This window comes from Micropterus dolomieu, linkage group LG15 (assembly GCF_021292245.1).
Source record: "Micropterus dolomieu isolate WLL.071019.BEF.003 ecotype Adirondacks linkage group LG15, ASM2129224v1, whole genome shotgun sequence".
Taxonomy (NCBI): domain Eukaryota; kingdom Metazoa; phylum Chordata; class Actinopteri; order Centrarchiformes; family Centrarchidae; genus Micropterus; species Micropterus dolomieu.
Window position 1 is genome coordinate 9,939,022 of NC_060164.1, and position 20,751 is coordinate 9,959,772.

The following is a 20,751-nucleotide window of genomic DNA, read 5'->3' on the forward strand; positions in this document are numbered from 1 at the left end:
AACATGTTGGCTTAAGTGGAAATAAATAACTAAAAAAAAGACATGATTTGATCTTTTGCTCCCAGATTCATCATGAAACCCTGGATTTTACTTGTGGAAATTTTAACTCATTGTGCTCATGCTATAGAAATCCCCATTTTAACCTGTTATTTATAATCCTTTTACAAGGGCTGTTTATTCGTAATGACTCAACTCCCCTGCCACACTTCAAAACAGCAGAATTTTATGACAGCTGACTCAATAGTAATACTGTGCAGGTTAAATGTGAGCCATAGAGTCCATAGTGTGCCCTGGGGAGTTGACCTATCATGACCGCACCGCGTTATAGAAGCAGCAAAGCCGTTGGGTCAGCTCACGGCTTGAAACTGAGTTCCTGACAGCATATTTGTGTCTAACAGACGCTACATGCTTGATGGCAACTCATAAGTATGTGTCCCACTGCAGCTTTATAGACACAAGTCTAGAAACGGAGAGTTCCCACACTGCGGTGAAGGACTCAGAAATGCATACAGAGGTTTGACTGTCACATGGTGACAGGCCCGCGTTAGGGGCTGCAGCAGCAACGCTCCGATGGACGAAGACACAATATGACAGGCAAACAAAACTACAAGCTGGGCAGACCAAAATAAAAAAAAACTTATTAGGGCCAGCTCTGCCAAGACACAGTGAGCCGCAACTCACTCTGTTAAATCACTTAAGGTTTAAATAGGCCTAGTTATTTCAGAAGAGGGGAGAATATTTCCTCTCCCCGGGGGTAAATGTGTTCTATTGTAATAGTTCACAGTGGGTGACAGCACCAGGGGCCGATGTGAAGATGTGGTCCAAGCAGGTCTATTCTGACAGCCACTTAACCTCCTGGCCGCTCTGTTTCACAGGAAGGAGAGCCTCATTTAATTTCACAAGGCCTTTGGCAAATGTACTAATGTTGGTGCGAGGGGGGAGCAAGACAGGAAAAAAACACGAGAAAGAGGTAATCCACAAGACAAACAGAGTGTAAGAAAAAGAAACACAGAAAGAGAGTAAATTGTGTTGCGAAAGATGACTCACAGCAGTATCCCTAGCTACAGTGAAGGGGCCGTTCTCCCCTGGGCTGTAATGACTTCCTCGTTCTTTAGCATAAGTCCATCCTGTGCCTCACCTTCCTCAGGCAGCTGCTTTAAAGGCTCAGAGTTCGAGCGGAGGGAGTGTATCACAGAGGCAGGAACAAGATGGTCAACTATTGCACTGTTGTGACAATTTCGTAAACACAATTACCTTCCAGTCATAGAGAGCATTCTTTAAGGCTGCATATATTGCTATAGGGGCCATGTAAAGGACCTGCATCAGCTTACAGGAAAACCCAGGATCTCCCAGCTGAATGGGGAAACACCCACAGGGAGGGGAGAAACAGCAGGCCAGTGGAGAGTCTGACATCATCTAAGTGTGGGCTTCCATGTTTTTATGAAGTCTGGTGTGTGTGTGTGTGTGTGTGTGTGTGTGTGTGTGTGTGTGAGTGAGTGAGTGAGTGAGTGAGTGAGTGAGTGAGTGAGTGAGTGAGAGAGAGAGAGAGAGAGAGAACAGTGAGTGTCTCTCACGCACAACTGTAGTTTTCCTTCTCTAGCTTTTGGGCATACATGCATTATTCTGAGTTGCTGCTGCACCACCACACAGACGCTGCGGCTGAACACACCGTGCAGAAGCAGAGAGATGAGGGGAGACATCATTCACAGGCTGTCAACCAAACCTTCCCCAAGCTGCAGCTTCTTAAGAGCTGCTCACACCAGATATCCTTGTTGCAGAAGCACAACACCACCCAACCCCGGCCGTCGGCGATGAGACGTATCTCAACATATACTGCAGAAATAAACCAACACCTTCTGCTTGACCGCATTCAAAGCCACACACAACAATCTGAACAGCACTGGCTTGAAAAGACAAATATGCCTGCAAAGTTGAAGGACACGGGGGGGGGGGGGGGGGGGGGGGGGGGGGCGCTTTGAGATGTGGGGCATTAAATGTAAAAAGCAGGGGAGTCTGAAGGCTAGTTACAGTAATCGGCGGGGCAGCGCCAGTGGGCTGATGGGCTCCCCAGAAAGCGCTCCAAAAAACTGCATTGCCTCTGTCTGTCAAAGCTCTACGTCCCACTGCGGATTAAAATAACCACACGACACCGGGTTGGTCGGGACACATATCGTGACTCATCGTGTGCCTCACCTCTCCGTGAAGCGCAATCGGAAGAAAAGATATGCATGGAAAATCTTGAGGCTAGTTAGCTTCACTTCCTTAGCCCCAGCCGCCACCGCCGCTTTCTGACTGGTCCAGCCTGCCTGCCTGCCTGCCCGGGTCCCACACCTCTCCCTGTGCGCACAGATGTCCCGGGACTTACCGGTCTAGTGCTCTGGTGATGTCGCTGTGAAGAGACAACAAGTGCGGGGAGGCTGCCGGCCACCGCTCCGCTGCTCCGGGACAACAGGAGTACTGATCTGCACACTTTCGCAGCCATCTCTGTAGTGAAAGCTCGCCGGGAAGGAGACTGCTGCAGGCGGACCGAGACGCACCGAAGGGAAGAGGGAGGGTGGGTGGTGGGCGGGTTGCGGGGCTGGACTACGGCTTCATACCACACATGCCCAGTGTTGCACCAGTATGCACAGATAATACACGTTTGTGTTGCCCTAATTCAAAACAAACATGAACAGACTGCCTTCGACGCAACAACAAAACCACCCATCACTCAGTTACTCTGCGGAAGGTCACAAAAGTGCCACTGGCATATAATAAATGTATTATGGTGTATGGTTGTGATAGGGCAGTGAAAGGGGAGCTACATGAGGAAATTTCTTAATGTAATGTAATGTAATTGCGCGACATTTCTGTCCACAAATGATCTCCAACGTGTAATGAAAGAAAAATCACTTCACTTCCTCTCTCTACTATCTCCAAGCATATCTCAATGAAAGAATGCGGCAAGATTAATGTGATGAACCCTACAGTCACACAACAGGAGATAAAAAAAAAAGTCTCTCTTTCAAGTCTCTACTGGATTATTATAGTGATTTTTGAACAGTACAACTCACCCAGCCTTAAATTCCTTGGCAATAAACCTACAATCTGCCTGACCTGTTTTTATTGTTTCTTTCTTTCCTTTGCTCATCCTGTGTATAATCTATAAGAGATCATGCTCATACCTGTTTGTAGCTGTAAACTGGCTTGCTCAACCACATACTACTATAACAAAATGTGGCACTGATAAAGCTGACTCACACTCCAAAGGTTTCCAGCGATGTCAAACAGACAGACTCAGTAGGCCTATAACTTGTCTGAACTCTGTGTTAGGCTACATCTTGGCAGAACTGATGTCACACCATCTATCCCCCTATAACTGTGTGTCTAATATTAGCTTGTCCTCCGGTCAGTCTTGTGACTACATCCCAAAAGAGCAACCAAAAGGATCAAATCTTATAGAACTGACAGGTGACTTTTAAACAGCATGGGCCACTTCCTGATGTACAAGCATTTTGTTGCATGTCTACTGTTTTGGTACACCTCCCAAATGGCAGAACATGAGGGAAAGCAGTCAAGTAGCTTACAAGGTGGTTGTGTTTTCTTCAGAATCAACTAATGTAATATGAGGAGTGCTAATGGGTCTGTTTGGTCATTGAATGTCAACGGACTCCCCTCGGTGGAATGTAACCACGCCTGTCATATAATACGGTCTACCACACCTGTGTTGGTCAAGGGAGAAACCAGATAACATAGAGTAACTTTTGAATTGTTAATGTACAAGAGCAAACACATTTTGTAACTTTCACTGTAATTCATATGATGCAATGGCTTCATATTATGGCTCAAATTTGAGAAATGAACAAATAGATAAGACAAAAAGCAAATAGAGATTTGTTTGTTTTGTTGTTCATTGTGCTTGTCTTCTGTTTGTCTGTGAAATACAGTAGTAATATATCATTGCTCCAGAACCCATCCCAGTTCCTTCTGTACTTCTTCAGGTGCAGTGCATCAGGCTGTGTGGGCGATCCAATTTAAATGCAAATTGTCAGCCATGGACAAGGATCTGCTCAAGGCCTTGAGGCTGCATCGATTCACAAAGCTGCGAATCTTTGTGTGCTGCCAAATACTACCAGGCACTGGTTCACACAAACCTTCATGGTACGGCTGTGACTGTATCAGGGCAGCACGCATTTCCACATAGTGTGTCAGCAGTGTAAACAAAAGAAGCTGCAATAAAGCGAAAAATACCTGCAGGTTTTATATTTCATCAGATCACTTGAGTTATATGCAATAGTATGCTACGTGATTATGTTTGTTCTTTGCTTTGTGTTTACAATGTTAAATTGGTGTAATCAGCTCAACAGGAGAAGCCATACAGAGGGTGATTACAGTTGTATACTTATATCAGACCTAATTTTTGGATCCTAATGTTCTGTAGCTATAGTATATGCTACATGATTGCAGTAATTGGATTTACTCAATATCTACTCTTACTACTTTTCAGAAGTATATTCCACATTCATGAAAAACAAAAACTCTTCAATAAAAATAGTAAAATAAAAGGACACAAATAATCCAGTCATATACATATAAAATGTGAAATCAGCAATTTCTGACCATAGTACTGGTGGCACAAAGGTGTTCTTAAATATATCTCCAAGTGGTCACTTTGAGTACAAAGTTAATTTTGGACACACACTGATTTTCATGTAAATGGTGCCTCATAAATTGCCATTTCAAATGTTCTGAATTCAGAGATTCAATATGAGCATGACAAATTCAAATGAATCTAGATTTAAGTGATTCATATATAATCTCTGCTGACACTAATCTTTTTTAAAAAAAAATTTACAGTCCACCAACTGTAAAAAGAGAGTTGTGTCTATCCTGTAAGACAGAACTGATTTTAAGATCTCTGCACCCATATGTCAAGGTCAGAGATGGATCATCTGAGCAGAGTACAAAAAGAGGTGTGTGTGCATGCTTGCGTACATGCCTGTGTGCATACGTTTGCGTGCATGTCTGTACATGACTGAAATGTCTCCTTGCAGCAAGAAAGAGCCCCTCCCAAGGTTCTACAACAAAGGTAATGCCCAAAGCAAGCATGGGTGCGTAATTTTTATTTTGTCACACCACCAGTCAGGCCATGTAAATACAGACCTTTTTTTTCAGACTGCCTTTATCTGCAGGGCTTTACCTGAGGCACACTTCACCATTATACAGGGGTAAAGCTTGTGGAACAAGTTTCACCACAGTTGTCATTCTACGAAGCAACTCAGCCAGGACTTGTTTTGGTAGTGCAGAAACTGCTATAGTCTCTGTGAGGCCAGCACTCCCAAATGGACTTACGTTACTTTACTGTGTTCTTAATGTGAGACACCCTTAAACAGTGTGAGAGTAAACTGTCATTATGTACTCTAAAACAGTTGAGCTGTGGAGGCTCTTCTGCAGGCCTGTCTTATCTCCTGCTCCACCTTTGCACTGTCACAAAAGCAGAATGAATTAGCAATTATATCGAATGCTGCTGCATTGCAGCATGACAGCTGCACAGTATATCTTACCAACAGTTACAAGTTACAAGCTCAACCTTCAACCTTCAACTTTCAATTAAGTCAGACTAATGGGAAGTGTTAGAGTGAGAGAGTGAAAACTTGAGTTAAAGTACAACATGTCGATTCTCTTAAGGTTTACATGACTGTTAGCTGATCTTTAAGGCCTTCTAAAATGCTAGGGCACTAAACCCTACACCACAGTGACAGATCTAAAAACAAACCTCTGGTCCTAAACTATTTTGCAGCTATTCCTTTCCAACTTGTGCACACTGTTGATTTGTGCATATTTTGTGTATTTTAGGTGTGTACATACAGAGGGCCGGATTTTGGAGAGCTGATTAGGTCCAATCTTCAAATTTAAATAACTGTTTTGAATTGTGTTATACACGTTTAGGAGAATAATAAAATACTGACGTGTGTGTGTGAATAAGATTTATGGCTGTGAATTAGAGAAATATGCACTGCCATTGTGGACACCTAGGCCATGCTGTGATTATTACTGTTGTTAACCTATTCAAATTCAATATGAAATTTCAATAGTTGACATTTATATATGATGGGGCTCTTGTGATAAATTGCTTGCATTAATGAACCCTGCACTGGACTGCAGGCACAGTCACCTTATTAAAAAAAGGAGGATGAAAGTGAGAGAAAGAGTCAGAGAGAGCGAGAGAGAGAGAGACTGGAGAAAGTGGTATTAAAGAGCGCTTTTACAAAAGATGGTGGGAAAAGATTTGTACAGATAAGAATGTGTAATAGTACCGGATATATTCGTTTGTGTGTCTTTACGTTCTGTAACTTAGGTGAAGTAAATCTACCAAAGCAGGATGACATGAAAAGAAATGTGTTTTTGTATAATGTATTTTATCTATCTTTACTTTATTCATAACTCTATTAACATTGATGTATGGTCACATCAAACAGACATTTGACCTGCACTTTCATGAGATGTGACAAGTCCCTGCAACCTGCAGTCTTCCATGACACATCCCCAGTTGACTCAGCAGCTCCCCAGCCTTTTCCTTTCACATAATGCATTCAGTCCAGCCAAATATGCATTCAAGGCAACAATTATAACTGGCACACTGCAAAGAGGCAACTCATTTAGTTCTGATACATTTTTATGCCGGAGCTCTGTCAAGGCATGCGTGACTGACAGCAGAGACTCCCTGTCTCCCAGTTCAATTCAGTAATGTTACTGAAATTAATGGGTTGTTTTAAAATCAGAAATAGAATTGCCCTAAGCTGAATTCAAAGTGTACGTATTTCAAAACCTACACACAACTGTTTATTCATTCAAATCACATTGAGATGCTAAATGTATGTGAACCTGTGATATACCATCAGTTTCAAACGATACTTATCTTATTTGTATTGTAATAATGACCTCATCAAAAATATTATACACACAGGCTACTATGGCATTTAGTAATATTATCAAGGTCCTTTATGCCATCACCACTGTCTTGCAGTTTGTCTGTGGGTAAGTTTGCTATAGTCATACAATTTCAGATTTATTTAGATAGTTGTCATATTTTACCATATAAACGTTATTTTCTTCATTTTGGTAGCTGTTTTGGCTTTTAAAGATATTCTCAGTATTTTGTCTACCAACTCCTATGATTGTGAGCTAGTTGCCCGGACGTAGTGTGACCGTGTAGGGGGACGTCTGTAACGCAAGGAGCTGGGTGCGCGGAGATGTTGCCCCGCCCCGCCGTCTGCACGGTTGTTAGTGAACGCGGAACTGCTGTTTACACTGCGCTCCATCTCTGCAGACTGAAAGGGGAAAGACGCGCTCTGAAACACCGACGACATTATCATTTTGGATTGACTGGCGTTTGTCACTAATGTGAGTAACCGTGCCACTTGTTTGCTAAGACAGCTCTCTAACGAAGCAGCCGATGAAGTAGCAGCTCCCTGTGCAAACTGTAGACATTTATCCTTACGTCAACTGCTAGCATGCTAGTAGTTAGCGTTAGCTGCCCCCCCCCAAGAAAGCCTGACTGCCCGGGACCCGATACATGCGAAACATGTCACAATTAACAGTAAGAAGTGATACAAAAGTAGGACTGCTGTTGTGTAGCTATTACTGGTTTTACTTGTTAGCAGGCAGTTAATCGCTAATGTCATGTTAATGAAGGCGGTTGTCAACGAGGTCAACTTAACGTTACAGCTAAAAACAAAACATTGGGGTCCTTGTGAACAACTTTGGGGCTTCTGGTATATTATATGTCTAACTTTACACTAACGTTACCATAAAGGCAACATTTGTATCGTTGTATGTTTGCCAATAGCTGTTGAGGACAGTTTGTCGCGTAAGTGTTGATGAAAGATCTCGACCCATCGGTGGGGATCATATAATCATGTCAACCACACCCCACATGAAAAAGGAATGTTTTGTGTCCGGGTAATCATCTGACATGATTTTTGTCAACATTATATAACCTAATAGGTGGTGTTGGGAGAATCCAGCGTGTGATTATTCTCAGACAAGCTAGTGTTGTGCTGAAAGTAAACCTTTCCTCATTTTACTTGGAAATATTATTAACCTTGCAGCAGGAACTTTGGGTGTCTCTGGGCCCTAGTTTTGAACATTGTGGGATCTGACCAAACAGAGCTGTCAGGTCTGTTCAGACCATTAAACAGTAATCATGTTTGTTTGCCAATTTGTGTGATGTTTGCTAAAATTGTGTACCAGCCTAATCCCCTTTTTGATCAATTCACCTGCAGTACACACAGTCTTAACACTTTTGTGTTTATTAACTTCATATTCCAGTTGAAAGTTTCCAAACTGGGACTGTTGTTTTCATGAGACACTGAGGGTAGAAGGTAGACATGCAAACTTTTCTTCACCTGTGCTCCTGGTGCTCCTGACAATAATCCCCTTCTCTCTGTTTTATTTCCCTGCTTGGAGGCAGAAAACATCCCTGAGCAACAGAGGAACTGCAAAGTTTAGCTTCTTAAAACTGTCCAGTTTACCATTGTTTGAGAGGAATGTATCACTAGTTTCAACTGAGGGCATAAAACATCATTTTTAGTGCCTCATGTTGAGGTGACACCACTGGCCACTGTTTTTCTGGCCCTTTTAGTTTTTGAGGATCCTGTCATCGATGTACTGTACCAAGTAATTCATTCTTCAATGTTTATCTGATGGGCAGCTCAGCATATCACTGGTATGTGACAGAGGATGTTGATGACCAAGTCCCATTGATTTAGCAGGTCCCAGGTTAGTTCCAGGTCCCTGGACCATGTCACCAGATTGAAGGAGCTTAACGTGATTCTTGATTGTGCGGTGGGACTGGCTGAACTGACTGATTTTAAAAGAAGGAAAATATATGTCTTTACACACTTGTGTCTTGCTAACTGCGAGGGGATGCAACCTGAGACATCCATGACAACAATGTCCCGTACTTTATTCTGTCAGGTAGGCAGCATCAGATTTAAAACATAGTCCTACTTGGCTGGGGTTTGGTGTAGGAGGTAACACATGATTTGACCAATTTTAGACAATGATTTAACATTTATCTTGAGAATATTGCACCTTGCATCATGGATGTAAATCAAAGGCAAAAGAAGGTGGATGCAAGTGACTTGAGGATTAGTGGGCGTTGTTGTCTTTTAAGGGCACATCTTTCAGAAGCACCTTGAGAATGCTTTTAACACATTGAACAGGTCCACCACTGACCCTTAATATCACTATTGATATGTTTTTGTTCATTGCCCTGTTGTACTGTGTAATGTACTGTTCAACTTGCTAAAACCTCAGCGGATGGTCAGGAGCTCCAACACACTTTTGCTACAGGTTATTGCTTGTTTAACTCTAGCACATGTGTGCTGCATGCATGACACATTGAATGTGCGGACTAAGTGTTTTTGATACACTTGATTACACACCCCTAATTCCTAAATCTCCCTAAGCCATTGTCCATAGGAGGTGTGTAATCCTGCATTTGTCATTTTTTTTAATGTAACGTATTCAAAGAGATGTCACCACCAAAGATTGTGGGTTGTCACACTTGTCCTCTTCAGTACTCTGCAAAGATGCATTGTACAGATGAGGGGTTGTAGCTGTAGTGTGTCTCACTGCTTTTCATTCAAGATAAACACATTCCCACTGTTCCCTTCCTGACAAAAATTTCTGACAGCTTGGTGAGACGACAGAGAGCGTTGGCCTGTCTCAGGTGTAAAAATCTGTTTTCTATACAAGCTCCAAGCAACTGGGGATTTCATAGACCATGGGTAACCCTCACTTTGAAAATGTTTAATTTCAACTCAGTTGACAAGGCCCAGGAAGACATTAATTACACTAGCCTAAATGGGCATTATAAATAGATCAAGAACAGCAGTTTTGTGTTTGTCCCTCTGCCTCCTGTATATTCAGGCTCGTACGGCGTGTGTGTATCTATTTGTGTCATGCTTTGTTGGGGCAGCAAAGATGAAAAATTCTTTCCTGTCGAACATAAAAACCTCTTAATACATTATAAGCAGATCTGATAGGCGTTCTCTCAGGCCAGCATTTGCAAAATGACTCTGAAATGACGGCCTCAATCCTTCATTTCGGTATTTGCAGATCATGATCAGCATATTTTGTCATCAGAAATAGTGTCTGATCTTATGGTGGGTAATAAAATGTCAACAATTCAATAAGAAAATTAAAAAAATGTTATCAATTAATTTTATGTATCATGCAAATATACATATTGAAATATTTTAAATGTGTGTGCAATTATTTATGGGGACAATATTCACTAAATGTATTGCAGCAGTAGGTTGTCCACATAGTAGTACTATACAACTATTTAGGACAATTCACAATAAATGCATTGTTGCAACACATGTACTATGAGTTAGTACATTACACAACATTTATTTGTCAGTGCTACAGTACAAGTACCTTCGACTGTCAATCAACTTGTTCGATTGTTCAGTTTTTAGTTGTGGTGGTCTCTTTTGGTATCAGGCTGTCTCCATCTCCACAGAAATGGTGTGCATACATGCTTGCTTTTCACCTCAGTGCCCGCTGCCGTGGGCTGCTGAACACTTCAATTAGCATATACCTTGTATTCTTTTATCTTTCTGCTGAATCAGTTTGACATTTGGTGTCTGAATTGTTAATAGGATATCGACAGGTGGCAGGTTTGGGCCTCAGTGGGATGAACTCCTCTGTCCTTTCTTTGTGCACACACGGGGGCTACAGGTGCACACCACCAGCCCCTTGCCTAATTGTTAATCATCTTTCTGTGACACAGATGAATTAAACAACAGTCTGGATGAAAATGAAGTTCTGGAGCTTAGCGGCACTGGTGGCAATTAGTTTTATCCTTGCTTTCGTTGTTTATTAATTGAGGTGCGTCAGGATTCCAGGACACTTATGCATTGACTGTTGAAGGTACAGTTTTGCCTGCAGTGCAGTATGAAGACAGATCCCACGAGTGCACTGCTATTGTTCTAAGCTTTGCCTCTTCAGATGAGTGTTAATTAGTTTTTAGGTTAAATTATTTCATATCTTTACCTAAGATTTCCATGACTTTAGAAGGAATGTGCTTAGCAAAGTGATGATAATAATAAACTTTATTTATAGAGCACTTACCAAAACAAAGTACAAAATGCTTCACAGAGGGAAAGATAAAATGAAATACAACAGTGAATGATTAAAAAAACATGAGAAGAAAATAAAAACCAATAAAATAAACAGGTACCTCAGATAAAATCAGGATATAAACTCCAATATAATCTTGACAAAATTCCCTAAAACTAAAGGACAGTACAGTTCTATGTGGGCCCTGTTAAGAGTGTCAGTTGTTTCACCACACCTTTATCTTTCTCTCTCTGCAGGATGTTCCGCTTGCGGGCATTGTCCGCAGTTTCGGTGGGGCTAGCGCAGTTGTCCCGGCGCTACCACACTGGAGCAGTGCGAGGGTCTGGCCGGAGGAGGCTGATGCTGGCAGCCCTGGCTGGGGTAACTGGTGTGTCTGCTAGTGCTGGGCTGCTCTGGAAAAGGTAGGACTGGCCCCTTTAATACACCTGTGTGCTTCTGTGTACAACAAATGGGGACTGGAGTTTGAGACTCGGACTCGAGGTGCGGGACTCGTGAACAATATTTAGTTTTAGGAAACCTCTGATAAGCTTGCTGTTATTCCTCTCCCTGCGTTACCTATAACCTACCTACGTAACATAATAGTACCTGTCTGCTCCACACGGCCACACGTGAGAGGACAACAAACATAACCGCACCGGCAGCTGCTGTGCCATTCATCATAAGCTTTGGCTGTAAAACTTCATACAACAAGACCCAAACAAAAGAAGCGCGGAATGCAAAATAGATAAATAACCTGATAGTTTAGTAAACATGTGTAGCTCAGCATTGGCCATCTAACGTTAGCCTGCTTCTTGCTTTAGCCACGACCTACGAGAGGTTAACTCCCGACTGTCATTCATATGAAAAGATGAATAAGCATTTGTTTGCTTGCCAAACTTGTAGAAGATTGACGTAAACATTTATGTCCCGCTGGCTGCCGTAACGTTGGCTGCAAACAGGTTACAGGTTTATTGTTAATAATCTAACGTTACAGTTTTTTATTTTCTCATTAGTAATTTAACATTAACATTAGTTTGAGAGTCTGGGGAATGTGTTGACTTACAGTAGTTCATAAGCTGTGATTATTTGTAGACTCATTGCAGATTACATGCTTGAGCTCTCTCAGTGAAAAACAGGTTACAGTTACAGAATTATATAGAACACTCATAACCACGAGAGACTTGCGACTTGACTTGGACTCTAGCTCAGAGACTTGTGAGCATCTCTGCTATTTACTAATGAGAAAATAATTGGATAACAATAGTGTGAATGCTGACTCAATAATAGTAGCCTTCAGATACTTCTATTGAGTTCAATATAAAAATGTTTTTTTGTCCCTTAATTTAAAAATAAATAACAGAAAACAGTTTGGCTTTGATTGGTACTGGCTTGCCATAAAACCTTAAAATTAGTGCTTGCCAACAGTGTCATATGACTGGGTTTCCAGCTTTCACATTCTTTTAAGCTGCAGTTTTCTTGTTTTCCTACCACATCAAAGATATTCCCCCTTTAACGACACACCACACTTTGGAGTGCCTCTTCTTGCTTCTTTCTCTAGACAATTGCGTCTCTTCACACCATGACTTGCAAGCTCCTCCATCTGCCGCGGGCCCCATTAAAAGAACAGACCTTGAACTTGCGTGCGGTGCAGTATTCAGCAGCAGTTTGACTTTTGAGCACACGCCAAATTCAGCCCCCCAACATTACAAACAAACTATCGGGGAAACCACAAATTGAATTTGCTTACCTGCATTTCTGTTGACATTCCAAGTCACCACTACGATCATACTTTTACTGTATCAGCTGGGTCAGTGCCTCGGTTTTAAAAGCTTTTAAAAACCCACCTGTACAGACTGGCATTTGTCTAATATTTTTATTTTTGTCTATTCAGATGTTCTTTTATATTTTGATTTATCTCACTATGATTTGCTTTATGGTATTGTATTGTGTGAAGCACCTTGTAACTCTGTTTATGAAAGGCGCTACAGAAACAAAGTTTATTATTATTACTTAGGAGGCCGGTGTTTAGTTAAGGCAAAATGGTGGAGAGGGTGTTAAGATGAGAGCTCTACGGGGACAGGATGACTGAGCTGCAGGAGGCACAGTGATGGATGGTGCCTCAGGGTATTTGAGACTGATGGGACGAGACTGTTCCAGGCTTTCACCCCAGGCTTCATTCTCCTTGTGTCTCATTAAACTGAATTATTCAGCCTGCCCCAGACAGACTCAGCTATTTATTATTATTATTCCAATTTTCAATTTAGTCATGGTCATGTGGGAGTTTGCCATGGCTAACCTCTCCGCATTGCACAGCAACTGCACAGTGCAGCACATAATCTCTCTCATTCCCTCTCTGTTTCCTACTTGTTACCAGAGCAAAACACAAAGAGAGATTGCAGTACTTAACCTTCTTGATAGATGACATAGAAATGTCCGCCAGGTGTTAATCTGTTTCTTTGTTGACAACTAGAGCATATGCAGATGCGGGGCCATCCGTTCGCCACTCTGAGCAACCAGGCGAAGAGGGACCTGATTTTGTGAGGGATACAGATTCAGATACAGAGTCAGAGAAATCGGTGGAGGCCAGCAGTGGAGATGAAGAAGCAAAGGATGAAGGTGGTGAGGGGAAAAAAAAGAAGCCACGATCTGGATTCCGCGACCGCAAGGTAATCAATAAACAATAAACAGAGAGCTGTTCAGTCAGTGCAGTATTTAATTCACCCCTAGAATGGTATTTTGAAAGCCCTCCTAATCAATGCCAGATATGCAAACGGCAGTATATTTTGACAGAATATTTTACGGAGACACAGAAAGGAAATGAGCCAGCATTGCTGCTGTCGTAAACAAAAGAAGTGTACCACCCGTAAGATTTTATTGCTGTTAATTAGGCAGCCGATGACAAAGGAGCAGCAGCAGAGGAACAAAGGGTCTTTCATACGATGCCAAATAAACAGTTTGTAGCCCTACATATTATTGTTGGAGGACCGGGGACAAGGAAAGAGGAAGAGCTTTGAACAACAGATGAAATTTTTTTTCAAAGAAAATGTGATGCAATGGTCCATTGGACTTATGGGTGTAGATGTAAAAATTGCACAATCCCTCTTTCATCAGCAGCAACCACAGTCTGCTCAAAGCATATAGATGTCTAGGGAGCAAACCATCCCAGCACCGCAGGATTCACTAGTGTGTTGGAAAAAATAGATTGTTTGTGCCAGCTCACTCACTTTGTCATGAAGAGTCTAGGTTTGCCCGTGCATGTCCATCAGTGACTGACCTTGAAACGGGTGTATGTTGATAGAGTTTTACAGTATGTGTGGGAAGTACTTACACTCGTTTTAGATTTTTGTCCTTCCATATATTTTCTTCTTCACTTTTTTTAGAAGGCGAAAATGCAAAATTATGCAGTAGGAAGTAATTTTCACTCTAATGTGTTTTTAAAATGCAGTGCTTTCACCCTCTTACTTTAAAATGGATTTACCACTCTTGTCTCAGATGTTGCACAACAACCTTTGAAAATCTGAGAAAAAAATGAATAAATAACTGGCGTGACATGAATTTCACCCCCCTGGTGGTGTATGTGCAATTTTTGTAATGGAAAGGGAGAGCATAAATGGCTGAAAGCTCAAAAGAATAGGATTGAGTCTCCATCAGTGTGGGTGATGCTGAGATCAGTAGCCTGTAAATCTGAGGAAATGAAAGCCAGAGGGAGATGACGGCATATCCAGAGCTTCCCATCAGTCAGGATCTCCGGCATGCTGCACAACTGTCCTATAACCTCTCATCCATACACTGATGGTTGCCTCTTCTGGGGGACATGCTCCTTTGATTTCCCTGAAGGCCATTATAAGATCTGCTAAAGAAGGAGAACCAGCACAGAAGCACGCAATCATCATCAGGCTCGACAACAGAATCTAGTTTGATGATCAAAGTCTGTGTGTCTCTCTTGCTCTTTCTGCTATCACAAGTGGATAAACGCCTCAGAAAGTTGAAGCTGTAAAATGTATTTTACTTTTCCCACAGGGAGTTTGTGTAGTGTGCACAATCATTCAGCGTCACATAAAATAACCGTCCGTGTAGAGAGCGCAGCTCTCAAACAGACACCTCTCTGTCAATTTCTGTTTGAAACTGTCTGCTGAAAACAGATGGCAGTGTGAAGGCAAACATTGATGTGGCCAATATGTGTATCATAGCTGAATAAATTAGTTTTTTGTATTTTGCAAATTGTTGGACTTGCCGGTATGCCGGTGATGCCATGCTGTTAGACTTGTATGGTTGTAGCAGCTTTCTGTGGCTGTGATTGTTTTATAGTGTACCCTCATGTAGGCCTGTCAGGATAATTACGTTATCGACTTATCGTACAATATGTGAACATGACCTCAATATTGCTTATTGTGTTTACATAAATACACAAGATTGTCTCCAATATTTTAGCATCATCACCAGCATTGTACCAGAATAAGTTAAAAGCTGCACTCCACAGCTGTGGTGTAGGAACATTTTTGGTTTAAGCTGAACGAGTAGAGGAGAGCCCATTAATGTGAAAAAACAACTATGTTGATTATATATTTGGCAGAATCTTTTATCCAAAGTGATTTACATTTGAGGAACAACATACAAGCATCATTAAAGTAAGAGATCTACGACAATAGATGCTTGTAAGAGCAGCAATAAATATTTCTGGGACACTATCGTCCAACAAAAGTAGGTATCCTGACATGTCTACCTTCATGTTATCCTGTCAGTCAGACCGATCCCAAAAACACTATTTCCTGTTTTGATTATGTGACAGTTAGGAGTAGTCAAGAGGTTAATATTCCTCCCCATCAGGACTGACAGCATGTTTTCCTGCCGCCACCTGCTTCGTTATTCTGGTCAGTCCTTCACACTGTCAGCTATCCCCCCCCCCCCCGATTATTTCCCTTATTACACACAAGATTGGAATATTGCTGGCTCTTTACTTCGGTTGTTGTTTTGGTGTATTAAAGTGGTGCTCATGCGTGATGTGTGAAATGTCGCCTCATTAATTGGCACTTCCTGTCTGGTTGGCAGGTGATGGAGTATGAGAACCGGATAAGAGCCTACTCAACCCCAGACAAGATTTTCCGCTACTTTGCCACTCTGAAGGTTGTCGGCGAGCACGGAGATACTGAGGTCTACATGACGCCCCAGGACTTCATACGCTCCATCACACCTAACGAGAAGCAGCCTGAGAGTGAGTCTCCTCTCTTTGCTTCCAGCACCTTTGCCACTTGTTTTATCAAAGGCTACTTTACACCCACTGGCGTGCTCCAATTATTTGTTTTTAATGATTTCAACTCCATTTTACTTTATTCCTTGAGTCTGGTTCTGTAGATTCACGTAAATGTTTAGGCCGATTCTGCCCCTCATCTAGGATGTTCCAATGCACCCTGGCGAGCATGCATGTGTAACGGGACATGCATTCAGGTAGTTTATGGTCATCACTATTCCAGTTACTCATGCTGAGATCAAACCACTCCACTGGCAGAGCATTACCCAACAGAACCTGCCAATCAAGCTACAGGAGTACTTAGCACAGGCTTGGCAGTTCAGGACTTACGACAGTTCATCAAATAACAATCCCCCTAACCGTGTTCCCAGGTATGAAGGGATTCAGGGGGGTGGCGGAATGACAGCGTTGTCCGATCACGCTGAGCTGAGGGAATCACAGCACAGTAGTTGGTGTATCAATTAACGGGTTCAAACCAGAGCAGATCTCAGGTGTCACACATGGAGCCAGTCACAGATATTTGATCTTCAGCCATGGGAGGGTTGGGAAGGCAGCAAGCTTAACTTGGCATAGGCATGTTTCAGCACCACTTTTGTCATTATCTGTCATTATCCTGTTATTCAGAACTGAAATTCAGTTGGATGTGACGTGACATTGTATTGTATTGTATGGGAGTATATATATATGTATATTAGCCTCCATCACTGACTTGCGGTCGAATGCTCAGTGTACAAGGACTTATACATCATGCAGTTAGCATTTAATAAGGAGTTAGCTGGGCCTGTCACGTCTGCGCTGCTTTTACTGCTCACCTCAGCACTTCCCATCTGTTAACCTTGCTCAAGACTTACCCTAGCTTGGCCCCCATTGGCCTTCTATTCTCAGACCCAGTACCTCTCCTCCCCATTTCATGGTTCCCCAGCTCTTCTTTTCTTTATCCTGTTTTTAGCCCTTCCAAACTGAAATTAAAGTGATGATGAGCTGAGCACACTGCGGTACATCTTGCACCCCAGTGCGTTCTCTTCTTAATGCCCCCAACTTAAGTTTGGTTAACCAACAGTTAAAGTAATGATGTTCTGATAAATTAGTCTGATTCTATTCTTTTAACGCTCAGCAGACTTTCTGGCCCATAGATGATGAATAAAGTATGGATTTCATAAAAACATAGAAGATAGCACCCCCCCCCCCCATTTCATTTATTTATTTTGAATTCTCCATTTAATTAAACAGGTTCTCGATTGCATCCCAGTTAATAATCTGGATCCTCCCACCCATCCAGCCTCATAAAGACCAATACTCCTGGGGTCTCATTCATAAACTGTGCGTACGTACAAAACAGGGCTGGAAACGTGTGTACGGCACTTCCCAAGCAAAGGTTGTGATCTATAAAAAACAAACTTGACGGGAAAATGTGTGTCCCGTAAGTACCATGCATACGCACATAAAGAGGAGAAATGAGAAACGGCGACTCACATGGCAGAAGGATGAAACTGTTTGAAATGAAGGCCTACTACTGTGTAAAATATATTGAAATATTACCACTGAGTAGTATAGGCTTAAAGCCTTTCTAAATAATCATACACTCGTTTGATTGATTTTCTCTGAAGTGTGCAATAAAAAAAACATAGGCTAATTTAAGATAATTTGCGGCGCACAAAAAGAACCATGACTGAGGATAATAAACACAAATGGAGATATCTGTTTCTGCAAAAGAACACCTCAAATATGTTGGACAGTTTAATCAGGAATCATGTTAATTAATAGGCCTACTTGCATGCATCGAAATTTATTCTCATAAATAAGGTGAACAGGAGGACAATCCATCCATCCATCCATCCATCCATCCATCGGGGATCCAAATTAGTACCTGGGTCATCCTGTCTTGCATGTGTGTGTTCCCCTCTGGTCAGTGACGTCACTACTCAAGAGGGATGCCCCTTCCTGCAGATAGGTTATAAAGGGGTGGAGCTGAAAGTGCGTTTTTTTTTACCCATCAAACAACATGCTTCAGCTTCACTAAAAGGAACATGAGTGTCACACTAAGTTAAATCTCGTTTTGTAGCTTTTCTGTCAGAATTTGCCTCCTTTTCTTCCTGCAGTCAGTACGTATTAATATTAATGAGGGGCGTTTCACTGACCATTTATAGGCAACTATGGGCGTTTGAAGGGTCGGACATGGAGCTCCCTCACATGCGCAACATTTCAAGTTGATTGTGATTTATTAAGGGAACTTGCTTACAAGTGTGCGTACACACGGTTTTATAAGTCTGAATATTTTTTGGCATACGCCATTTTTGGCTTTTGGGCGCACGTACACTTTTAGTGAGGTTTCTATGCACAGTTTTATAAATGAGACTCCTGGTGCTTTCAGGTGGTCCTTATCAACCTGTTAAATTAAAATGTGAATTTTATGACTTGTCCTTAACAAACAGATTGTGGAATAATAAGGGCTTGCTAGATAAACCAGTCCTTTCAAATGTGGACAAAACGAGGCTGCCTTTTCAGGTGCCTTTTGAATCAGCCTTGGATGGTGAATGGGATAGACCTTCTTAGCCCTGCATTTGGCCTAGTAACGTGGACCTTAAGTTTAGCGATGCAGTCCCTGAATTAGGAATCTCTTGACTGAGGGGTTGACCTGAAGTTAAAGTATTATTGACTGAGCAGGAGAAGGTTTTTAGGCTGTTTGCAGAGGTCTTAGGTGATTAGTAGGTATGTAGTTCTGATGAAGCCAACTTCAAAATAGATTACGATGTTCACTTTAATGAGATTATACTCTTAACCATCGCCCTCAAAGTTAATCTGATTTGAGACAGGTCAGTGGGCTGCTAGTCTTTCTTTACTGTGTGTTTCATTTAACAGATGAGAACTGCCGCCTCACGCAAGAGTTCAGAAAATAACAGTCCCAACAAGGTGTATTAGTTTGAATTACTTTAGGAGGTAGGATTGTCTTTTTTTTTACACATACCTATTGTTTTACATATTTGATTAAGTTTAGTAAAAAAATAAAAAGTGGGGAAAATCCCAATTGTAGTCAGCTACAAAAGGAATGAATGCTTTAGAAGTACATGACAGAAATAAGCCTACCGTAAGACTGACAGGACAGAAGATGACTCATTTTCAACTCATCCATATGTGTGCTTCATTGAAGTCATTATTCATTGTGTTAGCATAATATAGTGACATTGATTTCTAATGAACCCAAACCCTTTGAGATACATAATAATATAATATACATGTATAAATATAAACATGGCATACTATCGATCTTGGTGTGCACTTCTGACCTGGATCTATAACATAAGCCCTGGTTGTCCTAACTGTTGATCAGAAGAGTCGAAGTGGAATGCTGATGATTGTTTATTTGAAAAGATTTGCGAAATGGCTTGTTAATAACTATTATTAATCTCTGGTACATGTCAGTGATTACCAGAGGTTTAGTAATGACACCAAGTAAATAATTTGCTCTGCTTCATTCTAGGCATAAATCTTGATGCACCGCTGTGTAGCTAGTCTGCCTCGCATCTCATTTGATAATATTCGTCTCCTAATCTGTATGACTTTTTATTTTCTCTGTCTGTTTGTTTTTCAGGTCTAGGCCTGGATCAGTTCATTGTGAAGCGTTATGACGGAAAGGTAAGAAGTGGGCATCTTAATGGTAAAGGATAAACTTAGCAGTCGTGGAAGTCAGCAGCAGAGTTTTTATAATTATGTTGTTTCATCCCTGGTTCTTAAATTCATTTTCAAGTTGTTGGATTTCATAAATATACTTTAAACAAAATCAGTATTGCATTTCCCTAGAAATTTGTGTTCTAATAACATATTATAAGAGCTTATTTCTTTTCCCACTGCACAACTTGCCAGTCCTACCAGAGGGATTTATTCCCCCGGAATGGCCAGTGTCGATAATGGCTTAAAGGATCAGCTCATCTGAAATACAAAAAGACACATTTTCTCACTTACCCCAATTACCCATAGTGGTGTCCAATATAATTTCACAGTTTTAAACTTCTGCCACTACCCCAATAAAACAGAGGTGAAAAGAAATTAGTTTGTGTGTCTCAGTCTAAAATAGTTTACATATGGACATTTGTTCTGAAGAAACTAGTTCCAGGTAAAAACTCTACATGTTCAAATCAATATATACTTTTTTATCTCTTGAGAAGTTTTTAGAAAAGACATTTTCGTACAGAAAGAAATTAAGCAAATACCTTGATAAATTAGTCTTTTTAACCCCCAGAATACAGGAAGGGTTTTATCTGTTAATACCTTGGATTTTAAATATGCAAAACAAGAGAAGGAATTATAAATGAGGGTGTGAAAAGTATGGACTTAATTCAGTGCAGTAGTGTGAGTACTGTTAATGCAATGAAGTGAAAATTAAAGATATTATC

General features: G+C 41.4%; 2 protein-coding genes across 8 annotated transcripts in view; one reads left to right on the forward strand and one right to left on the reverse strand.

Moving 5' to 3' along the window:
* The window catches only part of LOC123983715 (calcium uniporter protein, mitochondrial-like), a 31,527-nt gene extending 28,944 nt beyond the window's left edge, over window positions 1–2,583 (reverse strand). Inside the window, exon 1 of the mRNA XM_046070006.1 lies at window positions 2,366–2,583. Within this exon, the coding sequence (XP_045925962.1) occupies window positions 2,366–2,482 (117 nt within the window). The 5' untranslated portion in view covers window positions 2,483–2,583. The remainder of the gene's footprint in view (window positions 1–2,365) is intronic.
* Window positions 2,584–7,226: 4,643 nt separating this feature from the next.
* Window positions 7,227–20,751, forward strand: part of micu1 (mitochondrial calcium uptake 1) — a 34,153-nt gene continuing 20,628 nt past the window's right edge. For all 7 annotated transcript variants that reach the window (XM_046070637.1, XM_046070634.1, XM_046070636.1 and 4 more), the window contains exons 1-5: window positions 7,227–7,383; window positions 11,370–11,534; window positions 13,583–13,778; window positions 16,162–16,324; window positions 19,950–19,993. In XM_046070637.1, the coding sequence (XP_045926593.1) occupies window positions 7,382–7,383; window positions 11,370–11,534; window positions 13,583–13,778; window positions 16,162–16,324; window positions 19,950–19,993 (570 nt within the window). In that variant the 5' untranslated portion in view covers window positions 7,227–7,381. The remainder of the gene's footprint in view (window positions 7,384–11,369; window positions 11,535–13,582; window positions 13,779–16,161; window positions 16,325–19,949; window positions 19,994–20,751) is intronic.